The sequence below is a fragment of the Geotrypetes seraphini genome, chromosome 14 (genome assembly GCF_902459505.1).
Source record: "Geotrypetes seraphini chromosome 14, aGeoSer1.1, whole genome shotgun sequence".
NCBI classification, from domain to species: Eukaryota; Metazoa; Chordata; class Amphibia; order Gymnophiona; family Dermophiidae; genus Geotrypetes; species Geotrypetes seraphini.
The window spans coordinates 16,686,435-16,701,741 of NC_047097.1; the positions used below are offsets into that span (position 1 = coordinate 16,686,435).

Here is a 15,307-nt window from a genome sequence, read left to right on the forward strand (position 1 = left end):
TAAAACAACTACGCACTAAGACTCATCTACTCATTGAAGAAACATGACCACATTACAGAAGCATATCTCAAATCGCACTGGCTTCCAATCCCAGCAAGAATACAATTTAAATTCTACTGTCTACTATTTAAGACTTTATACGGAGACAGTCAAAACTACCTGAACAACCGCCTCATCCACAACACCTCAACCAGACAAAGGAAAACTCACACCCCATTCTCATACCCCCCAATTTAGGAGATCAAATGGAAAAAACTGTATGATGGCAGCCAAACTAGACAACCAAATCGCCAATCTACTGACAGCATCCCTAGAGTACAAAACTTTTAGAAAAGAAATAAAGACCATACTTTTCAAGAAATCCCTGAAAAAGAAATAACACCACAAGTATCAAACACTGCCTCTCACTAAAGCCAACTACCCTAAACAAATAACCATACTCATTTCTTACTCTCTTTGAAAATGACCAAATTTCTTTTTGGTAAGATCTTTTTGTAATACTTCCTTGATAATTCTTTTGTAATCCGCCTTGAACTGCAAGGTAATGGCGGAACAAAAATCCCTAATGTAATGTAATGTTATATCTTTTGTGGCATTGTAAATTGACCTTCCAAATTATTTCTTTAATACATTAACAAGGAAAGCTTTCTATTATATCTGGAGTAAAAAACCACAAAAGGTGAGGCATGAAGTGTGGGATCAATCTTATATAATGGGTGTTCTTGTGCAATAAACTCTGGAATCTTCACCAGCGGGTTTGTGTATCCTTTCTAGCTCTGAGCTGCAGGTACTCCAGAAGAAACTTTTAGCCCCTCCCTAGGTATATACATCTATCATGTGCCTTAGAATTCCAGTCTGTACACAAGCCAGGGAGACCTAAGTGTAATGATTTTTCTCTAAAGAGATCTGTGTACTGTGCAAGATAGTTAATCTGCAGAGTACTAAAACCTGGAATCCATAAGCAGGAATTCATATTTTATAGTAAAATGGAATAGCTGAATTGGCATTTTTTAAAATACATTTCATTTCAATTTTTCAGACCTTATTTAATCCCAACAAGACTGTGGTAAAGATGTTTGTCGTAATATACAATTTGCAAAAGATGCCAGCCAATCATCAAACATTCCTAAGACAGAGAACTTTCTCAGTTCCTGTGAAACGAGAAGTGAATGGAAATGTTAACAAGGAGAATGTACAGCAGACTGAAGAAAGGATATTACGCTACCTCATCCATCTGAGGTAGGTATTGTTCCAGCAAAATGATCTTTTAGTTCATTGACGTGTTGTACAACTGCTGCTGTAAGGAATGTAGTCCTAAATTCACCTGCTCATCTTATGTGGGCCCCAGCTGAATATCAGTCAAGGACCTGCATAAGGTTTTTGTTTCTGTAAATCTAAAAATCAAATTCTAGTACGATGGACACTCTATTCCTCACGTAGTCAGAAGAACTCTTGTAGGGAGCTTCATTTGCTTCCCCCTCGGCTGGGTGGTCAACTTCCGGAAGTGCCACCTAGAACTAATGCTGAGCCTGGAATACCTGGGAGTCCGGTTCAAGACAAGGGACAACAAAGTGTTCCTTCCGGAAGCCTGAAGTGAAAAGCTTCTGCATCGGAGATGGGAATTTCAGAGCGAGCCCGTTCCAATGACCTGGCAGTCGTTGCAGGTTCTGGGATCAATGACTATTGACTTAGTCTCCAGGGAAAGTGGGCACTAGTGTCCGCTCCAGAAGGCACTCCTTTCCCAATGGTACCCATTGAGCAGCGGTCTCAAACTTGCGGGCTGCATGCCGCCCTCCAAGTGCTATTTTGCGGCCCACAATCTGGATGCGATAATCAACTGCTCCCTTGCTGCAGTCGATTGTTCCGGTCAAAGCTGCAGCAAGCGGCAACTCCTCGCGCCATCCACACCAGCATTTCTCTTCCGCCTTTCCTTCCTTGTGGAGTTCAAAGCTGCGGGTGGCGGCTCCTCGTGCTATCCACAACTGCGTCGGGAGCCTCTCTGACGTCATGACATCAGAGAGAAGGCTTCTGACGCAGGCGCGGATTGCACAAGGAGCTGCCACTCGCAGCTTTGAATGGAACGATCGACTGAGCAAGGGAGCCAGCCAGACATGCTACTGCTCCACAAGGAAGGGAAGAGAAATGCTTCTGCTGCACAGGAAAGGGGGAAAGGAAATGCTGCTGCTGCACAGGGAAAGGTAGGGGGAGGGAAGGGGGAAGATAAATGCTGCTGCTGTTGCTGCTGCACCCAATTGGGGAAAGAGAGGGAAGGAAGACAAGGGAGAGGAACAAGAGATGCCAAGTCCATGGGAGGGAGGGAAAGGAAAGGAGATACCAGACCATGGAGGAGGAGGAAGAGATGCCAGGGCATGGAGGGGAGGGAAGGAGACAGATACCAGACCAGGGGAAAGGAAGGAAGGAGGGAGGGAGAGAAAGGAAGGAAAGAGATGTAAGACCATGGAAATAGGGACAGAAGAAAAGAGAGATAGGAAGTAAAGGTAAGAGATGGAAACGTAGATTTTGAAAAGAAAGAAAAAAAATTGAATATTAAGTTAATGCCAAAGATGGATGCAAGGCAGAAAGTGAAGACGGAGATAAAAACAGTCAAAGGACAAGAAGGCCCTGGAAACATAGTTAAAAGCACAGAAAAATAAAGTCACCAGCCAACAAAGGTAGGGAAAATGATTTTATTTTCAATATAGTGATTGAAATGTGTCAGTTTTGAGAAAGGAAAGATATTAAACTTTAAATGTGAGGACTGCAGAAAAAATAGGGGTACTTGGAGGGCCGCAGAAAAAATAGTTAATGTCTTATTAAAGAAATGACAATTTTGCATAAGGTAAAACTCTTTATAGTTTATAAATCTTTCCTTTAACTGTTAAATTGTCATTTTTTTAAATAAGACATTAACTATTTTTCCTGTGACCCTCCAAGTACCTACAAATCCAAAATGTGGCCCCACAAAGGGTTTGAGTTTGAGACTACTGCCATAGAGGGATGCATGGCACCAGCAGCTTCCTTGGACAGTGGTAGCCCGTCACAGTCTGGTGGTTAGATTCTCTTTCTCAGGGGTTTCCCTCTGCATCTCTTCATAGGTGGTTCTAATGACAGGTACCAGCCTTTAGAGCTGGGGGCACATTGCGATGGATGTCCCGTTCAGGGACGCTGGTACCTTTCCCAGAGGAAATGGTCGACCAGTTGCTTGAAACTTCGGGCCATCCACCTGGCGCTTCAGAAGTTAAGGAGCACTTTACAGAACAAAGCAGTTCAAGTCTTCTCAGACAACGCAGTGGTGGTGGCAGCCTGTGTCTGTCACCAAGGGAGCACCAAGAGCACTCCTCTATACTTTAAATCTTTCCATCCCAATTACCTGTTTGTTTTAGTCAAATGTTTATTGTTAATTTGTGAAACTCTTTTACCTTGCTATATATTGTAATGTACATCGCTTAGTGATTTCAATAAGCGATAAATCAAATTCTGTTAATAAACTTGATAAACTTGATACTAGGAGGCCCAAATGCTGGCTGTTTTTTTTTTTTCTTTATTTAGCATTTTGAACTTATTCACAAGACAAAAACTCTTGTTACAAGAAACGCAGGAAAAAAAATCATATTTAAATATATAAGGAAAAGGGCAAATTACACCCAAAACAAATATAATTAATCCTTCATTAGACCTCAAGTAATGAGGGCTGGTCAAAAAGAAAAAAGGAAACTAAGTACCATGTATCTATTCAAAAAGACTTAATGTGAAACCAGTCATATTACTTTTTCAGTCCAATGCCACTCTCATACTGTTTGCTCTGACTCAAAAAAGTCCTTCAGTTGTTCAGGGGAATAAAGTACATATTTATACCCTGTGTATCATACCAGGCATTTACATGGATATGCCAGCAGGAAAATGGCTCTTATGTCAATGGTCGTCTGTCTCAAAGATGGAAATAATCTCTGTTCTTGTGTAGTTTTTGCAACATCTGGATAAACCCAAATTTGTTGACCCTCAAAGGGGATATGAGAATTCTTAAAATAAACCTCCCCCCTCACCACCTCCCCCTCCCCCCCTGGCAACTCTGATCAAGTTGGTCTTGAACCGCTGTTACTCTGTTTAATTGATGTGAACCACCTAGAACTCTTCGGGGTATGGCGGTATACAAAAATAAAGTTATTATTATTATTATTATTATAAAATAAAGTCTTTAAGACCATATTCATATCTTGTTCAAAAACAAATGACACTAGTAACGTTCCCTTTCAGTAATATCTGCTATGGGATTGTTCTAATGTGGCAGATATATTATCAAAATTAATTTGTGGCTCTCATCTGTTTTTCCCCCACTCCAACTTCTTGAGCTATATTCTTAGTAGGTAAATAGTACATTTTATTAATAGGTTGAATAGAGTCACTAGGTGGTTTAATCGTCGATATTTTTACTGACTCAGGGATCACACCCTCTTCCAACATGTGTAGGTCTACAAGAACCTAATGATGCTGCTACATCTGATTCCTCCACTCCACACATTCCACTCATCAACCACCCTGACATCTATCTGTTCCCCCAAGCCAACCTGTGTGAGGGTTTGAATGATTAGTGTAATTTTTGCAAGAAAAAAGTTGTTAAATTCCTCTGCCGAAAAAATGCAAGGGGGGTTCTCAGTCCTCCCATCACAGCTAAGACTCCTTACATGGCTTATTTAAGCCTCCTCCACCCTCTGGAGCACTAGTGCAGTCTACAAAGAAGCAATTTTACCAACTAACTCGCAAGCCAGCAACAGGTACCAGGCTTTCACCTCATCTGTTCTCTTTTTCTGCCAATTACACGCCCATTTCCATAGCTCCCTACACTGCTCTTTTCAATCCGCTGTAAACCATTTCATAATCTTCCCCTTCTCTTTAACCAATTTGTTTCGCACTGGAGCCACAGCGTCTAAGGCACTTAACAGAAGATTGCCAGCTCTGCACTGCTTCAACTGCACTATCAAACTTCAACACATCTAATTGTGTTTCCCACTCCTTCCACAATTTCAAACTATCATATGGAGGCCTCACCCATTTCATTGTCCCTATCTTGTGCCACTTTTCAGAATTTAATTTTAACCACTTGTTAACCAAGCGAGAGCCTACTGCATGGCATTACCTGCAAGTCCTGGGTTTCCATGGCAGCCATGGCAGAGGTAGTGTCCTGGGTGAGGTCACACACGCGACCCCTCCAGAATGCATTGCTGTTTCGCTGGTCACCTCAGAGGGACTCCCTGCAAGTTCTGTTCCCCTGGACAGCTGCAGCCCAGTGTAGCACAAGCTGGTGGCTTCATCAACAGTTTTTGGCAAAGGGGATCCCCTTTGGATAAATTCCTGCGTCACCCTAACAATAGATGCCAGCTTGTTTAGCTGGGGGCTCATTGCAACGGTCACCCAGTCCAAGGCCAATGGACCCCATCTCAACGGAAGTGGTCTATCAACAGACTGGAACTCTGAGCAATTTGGATGGTGCTGATCTGACTGACGTCTTTGCTGGAGAGAAAGGCAGTCAGAGTCTTCTCACACAATGCCACAGCGGTGACTTATGTCAACAGAAGGGGAGGCACCAGGAACTGTCCCCTACGACAGGCGGTGAAAGTATTGGACGGAGTTGACAATATTGTAGCAGCTTCCCTCAGCAGGCAGACATTGGATCCAGGAAAGTGGACATTGTCTCTGCAAGCTTTCCAGGCCATTGTGAGGCAGATGGGGTCACCTGACATTCAACCTTTTGGCAACTGCAAAAAACAAAAAGGCAGATTTGTTCTTCAGTCAAAGATACAAGCCTGGTCCAATCATTGCCAGAGACCGAGCTGCTTTACATGATAGGCTGGGTGATCCACCACATATCTCATCACATGGGACCAGCAGTTCTTGTAGCACCAGATTGGCCCAGACACCCAGGGTATGCAAATCTCATATGCCTACAAAAGGAGCAAAGTCTGACTCCAGGTACATCCAGACTTGCTCTCACAGGGGCCAATTGCCCTAGAAGATCCGGAACGCTTTAGTCTTACAGCGTGGCTCTTGAGCATGCAGCACTAGTTCACAAAGGGTACTCAGAAGTAGTCATTGCTACTCTGCTTAAAGCCCAAAACGGTTTTAGTGTATGTTAAGGCATGGGAGATGTTTCAGCGCTGATACAGCAAAGAGAAGTTAGAGCCAGGCAATGCCCCCATCTGGTCCATACAAGCGTTTCTGCAGGAAGGCTTTGACAGGGGAATGGTGGTGGCATCCCTTACAGTTCAAGTACTCCAGGGTCCTGCTTCCGGGGCCAAGAAAAGAGAGCTTTGCTAATGGTGCTAGCAGCCCACCTAGACATAATCCAGTTCATGAAGGATGCATTGAGACTGCAGCCTCTTATTCAAGCACCGCTTCCATCCTGGAATCTTAATGTGGTCTTTCAGGACTCAGCAGAGCCCCATATGAACCCTTATAGGAAGCTTCCCTCATTGATCTGATGGTTAAAGCAGTCTTTGGGGAACATTTACTTCTGCCAGGAGAGTCTCAGAATTGCACACCCTGTCGTGCAGAGAACCATTTTTCTGGATCACAGATGTGAGAGTGACTTTGCAGACTGTTTCCTCCTTTCACATGGCTCCTAAAACCCATACTCGAGGCCGCGTCATACGCTGACTTCAGAAAATCACTGAAGACTCGTCTTTTTAACACAATTTGAGTTCTCTTCCATTGACAATTCTGTATCCCTGAAAGTTCTTTCTCTTCCCATTACCCCCCTTACCCCCATTGCATGTATTTTGTTGTAAACCTCTCTTATTCTCATTGCATGCATCTTCTTGTAAACTGCCCCAAACTCATGTATCCTGTTGTAAACCGCTCTGTACTCCTGTATCCTGCTGTAATCATTTGTTGCTTATTGAAAACTTCTTGTATTCTCATTGCATGTATCTTCTTGCAAACCGCTCTGAACTTACGTATCTTGTTGTAAACCGCCCTAAACTTATCTATCTTGTTGTAAACATATGTTTCTTGTAATCATCGCATACTCTCATTGCATGAATCTTGTTGTAAACCGCTTTGAACTTATGGTATAGCGGTATATAAGAAATAAAATTATTATTATTATTTCTGTCAAAGGTCATTTCGACATTTCATATTAACCAGGAAGTTAGACTGCTAGCATTTCACTCCACAGGGTCCAAGAGAAAGGACAAGGCCTTAAAGGTTTTGGATGTCAGAAGAGTACTATTCCATTACCTGGAAGTAACCAATGAGTTTCATTTCTCAGACCATCTTTTCATGGTAACTAATCAGACGGGACAAGACAGGCCCACCTCCAAGGCTACCATCTCTAGATGGATTCAAAGAGCTATATTCTCTACCTACATCAGTTGCGGCAAACAAATGCCTGTCTCATTAAAGGCGCATTCAACAAGGGGAGTGACCTTCTCTTGGGCAGATGCTCAGGCAATTCCACCCGAGGAGCTTTGTAGATCAGCAACCTGGTCTTCCCTTCATACTTTCACCAAATTCTATAGGGTGGATGTAGCATCATGGGAGGATGCCGCTTTTGTGTCCTCAGTCCAAGCAGGCTTCTTTTTCCCATCCTACAGTTCAGCATACCATTCCTATAGCACTGGAAAAAGAGATCAGGTTTTTACCTTAATAGGAATGGTATGCTGAACACCACCCCCCACCCAGGATTTATCTGATGCGCCTGCTTTCTGTCTTAAGCTTCATGGTCAGTTTCACATTTAAGATTTTCCTGTCAGTCAGACTATGAGATTATGAAGAATTTTGTATATACTTAAGAGGGAGGAATGTTTGAGCTCCATAATTGTTAAGGCTATTATGTTCTTGTTTAACATGTTTCCTCTCGGAGGCTTGTTAATATTATACTTGCATTGCTGTTTATTCAGTGATTGTTTTACATCTATCTAAACAGATCAGACACTTGGTTTTGGGGAGTTTTCCTATCTCTTCCTATAGGGCTATCACTGGCTTTGGTCTGAACTGAAGAGAGCAGTAGAAACCAGGGAAAAGGAGCTGAAAAGCTGTGATTGACACCATCTGCAGAATGCGCAAGAGCAGGCATGGACAACCCTACAGTTCAGCATGCCATTCCAATCTGTTGGAAAAGATATTATCAAAGTGAGAACCTAATCTCTTTTTATGAACTCCTCAGGTGGCTTAGGCCCCATATCATGCCAGTTTTGCGCTGGAGAGTCAGCTGAGGAGAGTCTTTGTTCCTTATGCCATGGGCCTAACCCTCTCTGGTCACTCCATGGGTCAGGAGATAAAGAAAACTAGAGATCTGGGTCGTAAAGCCATGTTAGAGCCTCTAATACACGACTCGGCATTGCCAGCGAAGTGCTTTTGCGCAGTTGCCTCTGACCCTGAAATGGAACATGTGGTAGATTGTTAAAAGTCCCCGGAGGTTTCAGATCAGGTCCTTGGCCTGGATTTTGTGACTTTGATGTATGCAGATTTCTAGAAGCACAAAGTGTTGTCAGCTCCATCTGTGAGCCAGCTGGGCTTTGCTCAGAGTTGTTTTTCCTTCTCAGAGTGAGGCTCTGTGGCAGCCATTAGAGCTGCCAGAGTCAGAGGTCCAGTTGGAAAAGAACTGGAATGATTTGGGATCGGATACGATTCCTCTGCTCTCCCAGTATGCATCCTCCCTGGAGGATTTAGGGTCCCTCTGTCGGGGGGGGGGGGTTACATTAACAGCAGTGGTGGGAGGGAGTGGGCATCCCTCCAGCTGCGTGGGAGGGGGAAGGAAGTTGCTTAACAGCTGCAAAGTTTTCTGTCAGGTCTGAGCTGTCAAGCTTTACTTAGCCAATCAATGCTCAGAATCCGAGACTGCTAGGAAGCTCAGAAAAGACCATGTTAAACCGTTTTCATAATCCACAGCTAAAATTCATGAATGCTAAATCTGCTGGAACCGGTTTAGCGACCACATTAAAGTTTTGAGAGTCTTCCCCCTAGGTTCTTACCTTGATAATCCTCTTTCCTATAAAACAGCATATGATTCCTTACACCACACCCTGTCAGATGTCTGTTATGCCTGCATTGACTTGTAGGCTAGAAAGAGTATCCAGCAGCTTGGCTCGAGGCAGCCAAGGAAGAGAAACGGAGTCATTCGAATGCTGGCATATTAATGCCGAGATGTTTTGCTAAGAGCTATACAAGTGTTAGTGCCAGTTGCTCACAATTGGGTGGTTGCGTTCTCCACTGTTGTTTGTTGCCCTGTTGGATGGTTGTTTATTAACTCTTCCTATTGCAGATCAGATTGAATTTATCTGGATCGGGGAGTTCTTTGCATTTCCTCTCTTAGAGATTCGCACTTGCTTTGGTACGGACTTAGGAGAGGAGGTGCTGCCTAGAAAGACAAGGGGGTAGAGAAAAGAAAATGATTGTCTTCTGCAAGCGACTTGTGAGTTGGGATGCTTAATCCATCCATAAGTAAAGAGGGTTATCAAGGTAAGAACCTAATCCTTCCTTAATAAAAGGGTCCCTCTGTGTTCTAGTTTTAAAAAAAAAAATTACCTGTAGTAAAGAATGAGCAGAAAGATTTATTTGTTTACATACACCTCTTAACTGACTATATAAAATTTTGTTTCATTCTGTGAGATTATTGATTTGAATTTGATATCCTCAAGGCTGAAAATGTATTATCCTCTTTCATTTGATTTGTTTTATTTTTAGGTTTCACAGCTCCAAGTCTGGAAAAATATACCTCCATAGAGATGTGAGACTGCTTTTTTCTCGGAAATCTATGGAAGTTGATAGTGGTGCTGCATATGAGCTCCAGTCTTACATAGATGCCCCAACAAATCCTCAGTTTTCACCAAGATGTTGATTGGCAAGAACAATACTAGTATTCATTAAATTGCTAGGTTTTAAGACAGAAAATGACCTACACCAGTGTAAAAATAAAAAAGTATTGTGGTCAGTGAGAGTCTAATCTCTCATAGGATCATGGACCAGTTTTTGTAAAGGTTTCTTGAATGCACTCTGTATTTCATGTAGACTGGAAATGAATACTTAAGTCCTAATCTTTTTTTGTACTATGTAAAGCCACTTCATTGGATGTGCTGCAATAGCAAATTTCCCAGTTTAGTGTTTACACATTTTATTTTATTTTATTTTTGGTTATTTAATATTTAATGTTTCATTTAATGCAAAGTGAAGTTTCTCCTTTAGTGTTTTAATGTAGCACAATGCCTATCTAAAATCATACAATGTATTTTTGACATCAATAATGTTAAAATCAGAAATATATATAAAAAGTTCTTAACTGTGTGGTGGTGTAAAGTGATAACTCATTTATTGAATAATTGTGGTTGTTAAATTTTTTTTATTATTATTATTCATGCTACAGAGCCCGTTGGATGTTGGGGGGTTTTCTGGTTTGCCACATTCCTTATTTCCTGTTTTATCTGTTGGTGGTGTAACAGCCTGTAGTAAAGCCATTTGCAGTTTTTGGTGTACCTCTATATACTCAGCTATTTGAATCAAAATCAGAAAGTTAAGAAAATTAACTATACCATTTTCCATTATTTACCTCCTCTTGATTTTCCAAGGTACAGCAATCCCAGAAAATCATTATTTTTGTGATAATCATCAACTTTCATACACTTGTTCCATTATCAATCACTTTTTCAGAATGCATAAGAGATGTATTATGAAAAAGAAATTTAGTATTCCTATTTGAACTATATGCAAGAAAAGTGAAAGGTAGTTTGGGTTCATTCTAAGATAACATCTTTACTATATCTGTGTCTCTTCTCCTACTGGTATCAGTAATGGATGGCTAGTGAACGGCTGATATCACAACTAATCATGGAAGAGAATTTAGAGGGAAAAGAGTTGGAATTTGTATACTGCCTTTTTGTAGTTATACAACCATGCTCAAAGCGGTTTACATCCCGGTACTTAAAGCATTTTTCCTATCTGTCCCAGAGGGCTCACAATCTATCTAATGTACCTGTGGCAGTAGAGGATTAAGTGACTTACCCAGAGTCACAGAAAGCAGTGTGAGGTTTGAACCCACAACTTCAGAGTCCTGAGGCTATAGCTCAACTACTGTGTCACACTTTCCTCTATTGAAGATAAAATAAGTAGGTCAGCGTTTGTTAAAGGCTGGCTATGGTGGTCAAAAAATAAGATACTCAGCGCCACTACTAAAGACCACCCTGTTTATAGGCCTTCAATAACTGACCTCATGACACTCAATATGCTGGTATAAGTAGTATATATTTTTATTAACAATCAATAACAGCTTACAAGAATAAATCTTTCAGCATATGGAGTAACAGAGCATAGATTCATCAATTGAAGAGACCTGGAATCTGTTCTGCCTATGTCATTAAAAGGCTATCTTATATACATTTTTGACAGCCTGAGACCACGTTAGTGCAAATTACATGTCTAGTTTCTATTGGTTACTTACAATCATCATTTCACTTATCAATTTATTAATTGGTCAACATTTTTACTTGTCATACTGTGCATAACGCCCTATTTACTAAAAATGCTATCTTATTTCCTGACATATGTCATTTTAATATCAAGGTCAATTTCTGGGCAAGGCCTGCCCATTCCAGGACTTTTCTTGTATAATAATAATAGTTAATTTTATATTCTTGGTCAATGGTATGTGCTAATCCTCTTACGTTTGCTTCCTTATTTTTATGATACTTCAGCAGATGTTCATGTTAGTTGCCATGTGAAAAGATAAGTTCCACTTGACTTGCTTTCTCAGCATTTCACTTGACTTGCTTATCTCAGCAAGAACAGATTGTATAAAAGCTGACATTTTGTTCAGGGTGTATTTTCAGGCCTTTAAACAATGTTGGCCTATTTCTATCTGGGGATTTTCAGGGGGTCTGTCTTCACCTCCAGTTTCGAGGTCTTGCCTTCTTCACCCATACACACCTCTACAGGCCTTGTCTTCCCCTCCGTCCTCACTACTCTGGATAGTAGCCAATGCTGAATATCCCACTAAAGTGATCAGAGCCAGAGCTTATCTGGATAGTGGTTATTCAGTTTATCTGGGTAATAGTATTGTCAAAATTATCTGGAAGCAGACTGAATAGTGCTATCCAGATAAATTCTAGGACTGCTCTGACTCTGCCCATACTCTACCCTGGCATTATCAGCATAGAGCAGAGCCAGTGTGTAAGTGTCTCGGGATAGTCTATCCCGGTCAGCAATGTTTATCTGGATATCAGGTACTGTTATCCAGATAAAGTGCTTTGAACATCAGCTTATTCAAAAAACATTGCCCCACCCACCTCCCCTCTGTGTTGTATTCTATAGTCGCTGTATTAGATTAGCCAGGTCTCTCACCTGTTGGTAAGTAGAAAGGCACATGCAAGTATAATGCACTGCTCTTAAAGGCGTCTAGAAGTTGAGCAGTTCCTGCATAGGAATATGTTGGATGGATGTGCCTTATCAATGTGGATATTCATTCTGCTATCTTCAGAGAATACCTGCTACAGGTGAGTAAGCTGCTTTGGATTTAAATGTGCTATTGGGATTGCATCTGAGTGACTTAGGCATATAGGCTTCAAATAGGCTGCAGAGTTCTAGGGCAATAGGTGTGTCTCCCCATGCTTGCGAGCCATACAGAAAGGAATCCATTTCAAGTTTTTAACTCCTCCTCTTCTTCCTCCAGAGGGCTCTGTTGCCCCCTTCAGTTTTTCCTTGTGCATGGAAGCCAGAACGTGTCTTTCTAATCTGCTCTGTATATTTCTTTATTATTTTCAATTTATTCCATGGTATTTGCAGGGTTAAGCTTTCCCTGTGTGGAGTACAAGCAGATTTGTGTCTGGAGCCAGCAGATTAATCCCTTGGGGCCGTGTTTGGCTAGCCTGCAGAAAACTTTTATGGAGCTTGGGGTCCATTCCCTAGTAGCTTAGTTCACCTACTGAATTGCAGGGGCTTGAGCACAGGCTGTTAGGCATCCACAGGAAGCTCAATGGGGCTCTGATTTTTGCCTGCCTCCCCCCCTTTTGCATGCACAGTTCCACAGGGTTGAGGATCAGTCCAACTGGTAGCCCGATGATCTCAATGTTGGAGGACTAGCTGATTGAGTGTAGCGCTTCTTCTCCCAGATTCAGCTACTGCCTAGAGCTGAGACAGACTGCAGCACCTTCAGAGCACATGTTACAGTGAGTAAGGCTATTACAGCCTATGAGCAAAAATGGTGGGGGTGGGGAACTCTGAAATATTATTTTTGAAGGTTTCTGACATATCCTCTAGAGTCATGAAAAGCCTGCTGCTAAGTCTCTTCAGAGTAATAATAATGACCTCACACCGACAACCCAATTGCTGTATAAAATATAGATTTATTAATAATAAACAAAAGTCAGCTTCTATATAAAATAATAGGATACAAATAGGATATAGGAGCTTACACATGGAGGAGCTTACACAGAGTATGTCATGTGTTGCCCAATCCGTTCTGAAACTTAAGCCAGCTGGGCTACTGCTTTTATACTCTGGTACAATAGCCTAAAGTCACGAGTACTACCTGGTTACAAATTACATACTCACTTTCTATTGGATTGTCACATTTATCATTACCTTATTAAGGACTGGATAGTTAAAAAACAACTAAGCTGCTTATTCCTATCTGAAACCTGACTAACCTCGGACTCCGATCCCACCATCACAGAATTCTGCCCAATGGGTTACAAAATAGAACTGGTCTGCAGAGAAAAAAAAACGTGGTGGAGGTCTAGCCATCATACTCAAAAACAAAATCATTATAAAGACCCTAGACAAACACTCCACCCCCCACCTAGACCTCCTAGCCTGTCAACTATCCGACGATTCTCTCATAGGAACACTAACATGCATCCTTTGTTACTCAACACCAGGAAAATGGAATGATAACAAACAAGCTCTCGAAGAATTTATTTACCAGAACTCCCTAACATCACCTCATAACCTACTCCTAGGAGACATAAATCTCCATCTAGAAGATCACACCTCTAAACAAGTAATAAATTTACTCTCGTACCTCAAAGCACTGAACTTACCAGATCCTCAACCCCCAACCCACACACGAAAAAGGCCACCAACTAGATGTCGCTGCTTACATGACCCAACACCCTCACAAACCCGAAATCCATATCTCAAATGGGGCCTGGCACCCCTCCCTCTGGTCAGATCACTATAAATACATCTTTAACATCAACTGGCCTCAACGCAATAATAAGCTACCTCCACCCAAAACCTCCTTCAAAGCACGCCAAAAAATCAAACCCTCCACATTCTGGGACAAAGCAGACCCCGCTATCACCAATATAGCCCCCAACAAATTCATACCCCAATGGCGAACCATAAGCAAAACCATCCTGAATGAGCTAGCCCCAGAAAAATCAAAATTCAAAATCTGTAGACCATCAGATAAATGGTTCGACTCCGAACTTCACCAATCAAAAAAGCTCTGCAGACAACTAGAAAGAGAATGGAAAAAAATAAGAGCTTAGAACACACCAAAACAGCATGGAGAAATCAAATTAACCAATACAAGACCAAACTCAAGGAAAAACGGAAAGCCTACTACTCCAAATTGATAGGCACAAAAACCCCAGTCACAAAAAAGTTATTCAATCTAGTAAAGAACCTCACTGACACCAAACCTTACCTCGCTACTCAAGGAATCCACCCACCGACAGCCATCCAACTAGCAGACCATTTCAAAAACAAGATCACCAATATCAACACACACACCCATCTCGAAAAGATAACAACAAACCCCTCAACAGGTGAAGCCATCGTAGCAGACAGAAGCTGGTCCAACTTCCCAATCCTACTTTGGTCGGATATGAACCGACTCTACAATAAATACAGCCATGCTTCCAGCGACCTAAATAATTGCCCCACCTACCTGTTATCAAACGCCTCCACCACTTTCAAAGCCAACTTTATGCTATGGATTCAAACCACATTGACAGAAGGCCAATTCCCTCAGGACCTAGGAGAGAACTTAATCACCCCAATCATGAAAGATCACAAAGGCCCAATAGATAGCCCCTCCAACTACAGACCTATCGCTTCAATACCGATATACGTTAAAATAATAGAAGGCCTAGTTGCACAATACCTCACCAAATACCTGGAAAACCATAACCTTCTTCACCCCTCACAATCAGGATTTCGAACCAACCACAGCACAGAAACATTACTTGTCTCACTACTAGATACAGCCCGGCAACACATCAGTAAAGGAAAAAAAATGATGTTAATTCAACTTGACTTCTCCGCAGCATTTGACCTAGTTGACCACTCCTTATTACTACTGATACTTGACGCCAAA

General features: G+C 41.8%; 1 protein-coding gene across 1 annotated transcript in view; it reads left to right on the plus strand.

Annotated features, from left to right (window-relative positions):
• FAM214A (family with sequence similarity 214 member A) overlaps positions 1 to 10,278 on the plus strand; it is a 136,436-nt gene extending 126,158 nt beyond the window's left edge. The window contains exons 11-12 of the mRNA XM_033920615.1: positions 1,040 to 1,239; positions 9,682 to 10,278. Of these exons, the coding sequence (XP_033776506.1) occupies positions 1,040 to 1,239; positions 9,682 to 9,835 (354 nt within the window). The 3' untranslated portion in view covers positions 9,836 to 10,278. The remainder of the gene's footprint in view (positions 1 to 1,039; positions 1,240 to 9,681) is intronic.
• Positions 10,279 to 15,307: the final 5,029 nt, after the last annotated feature.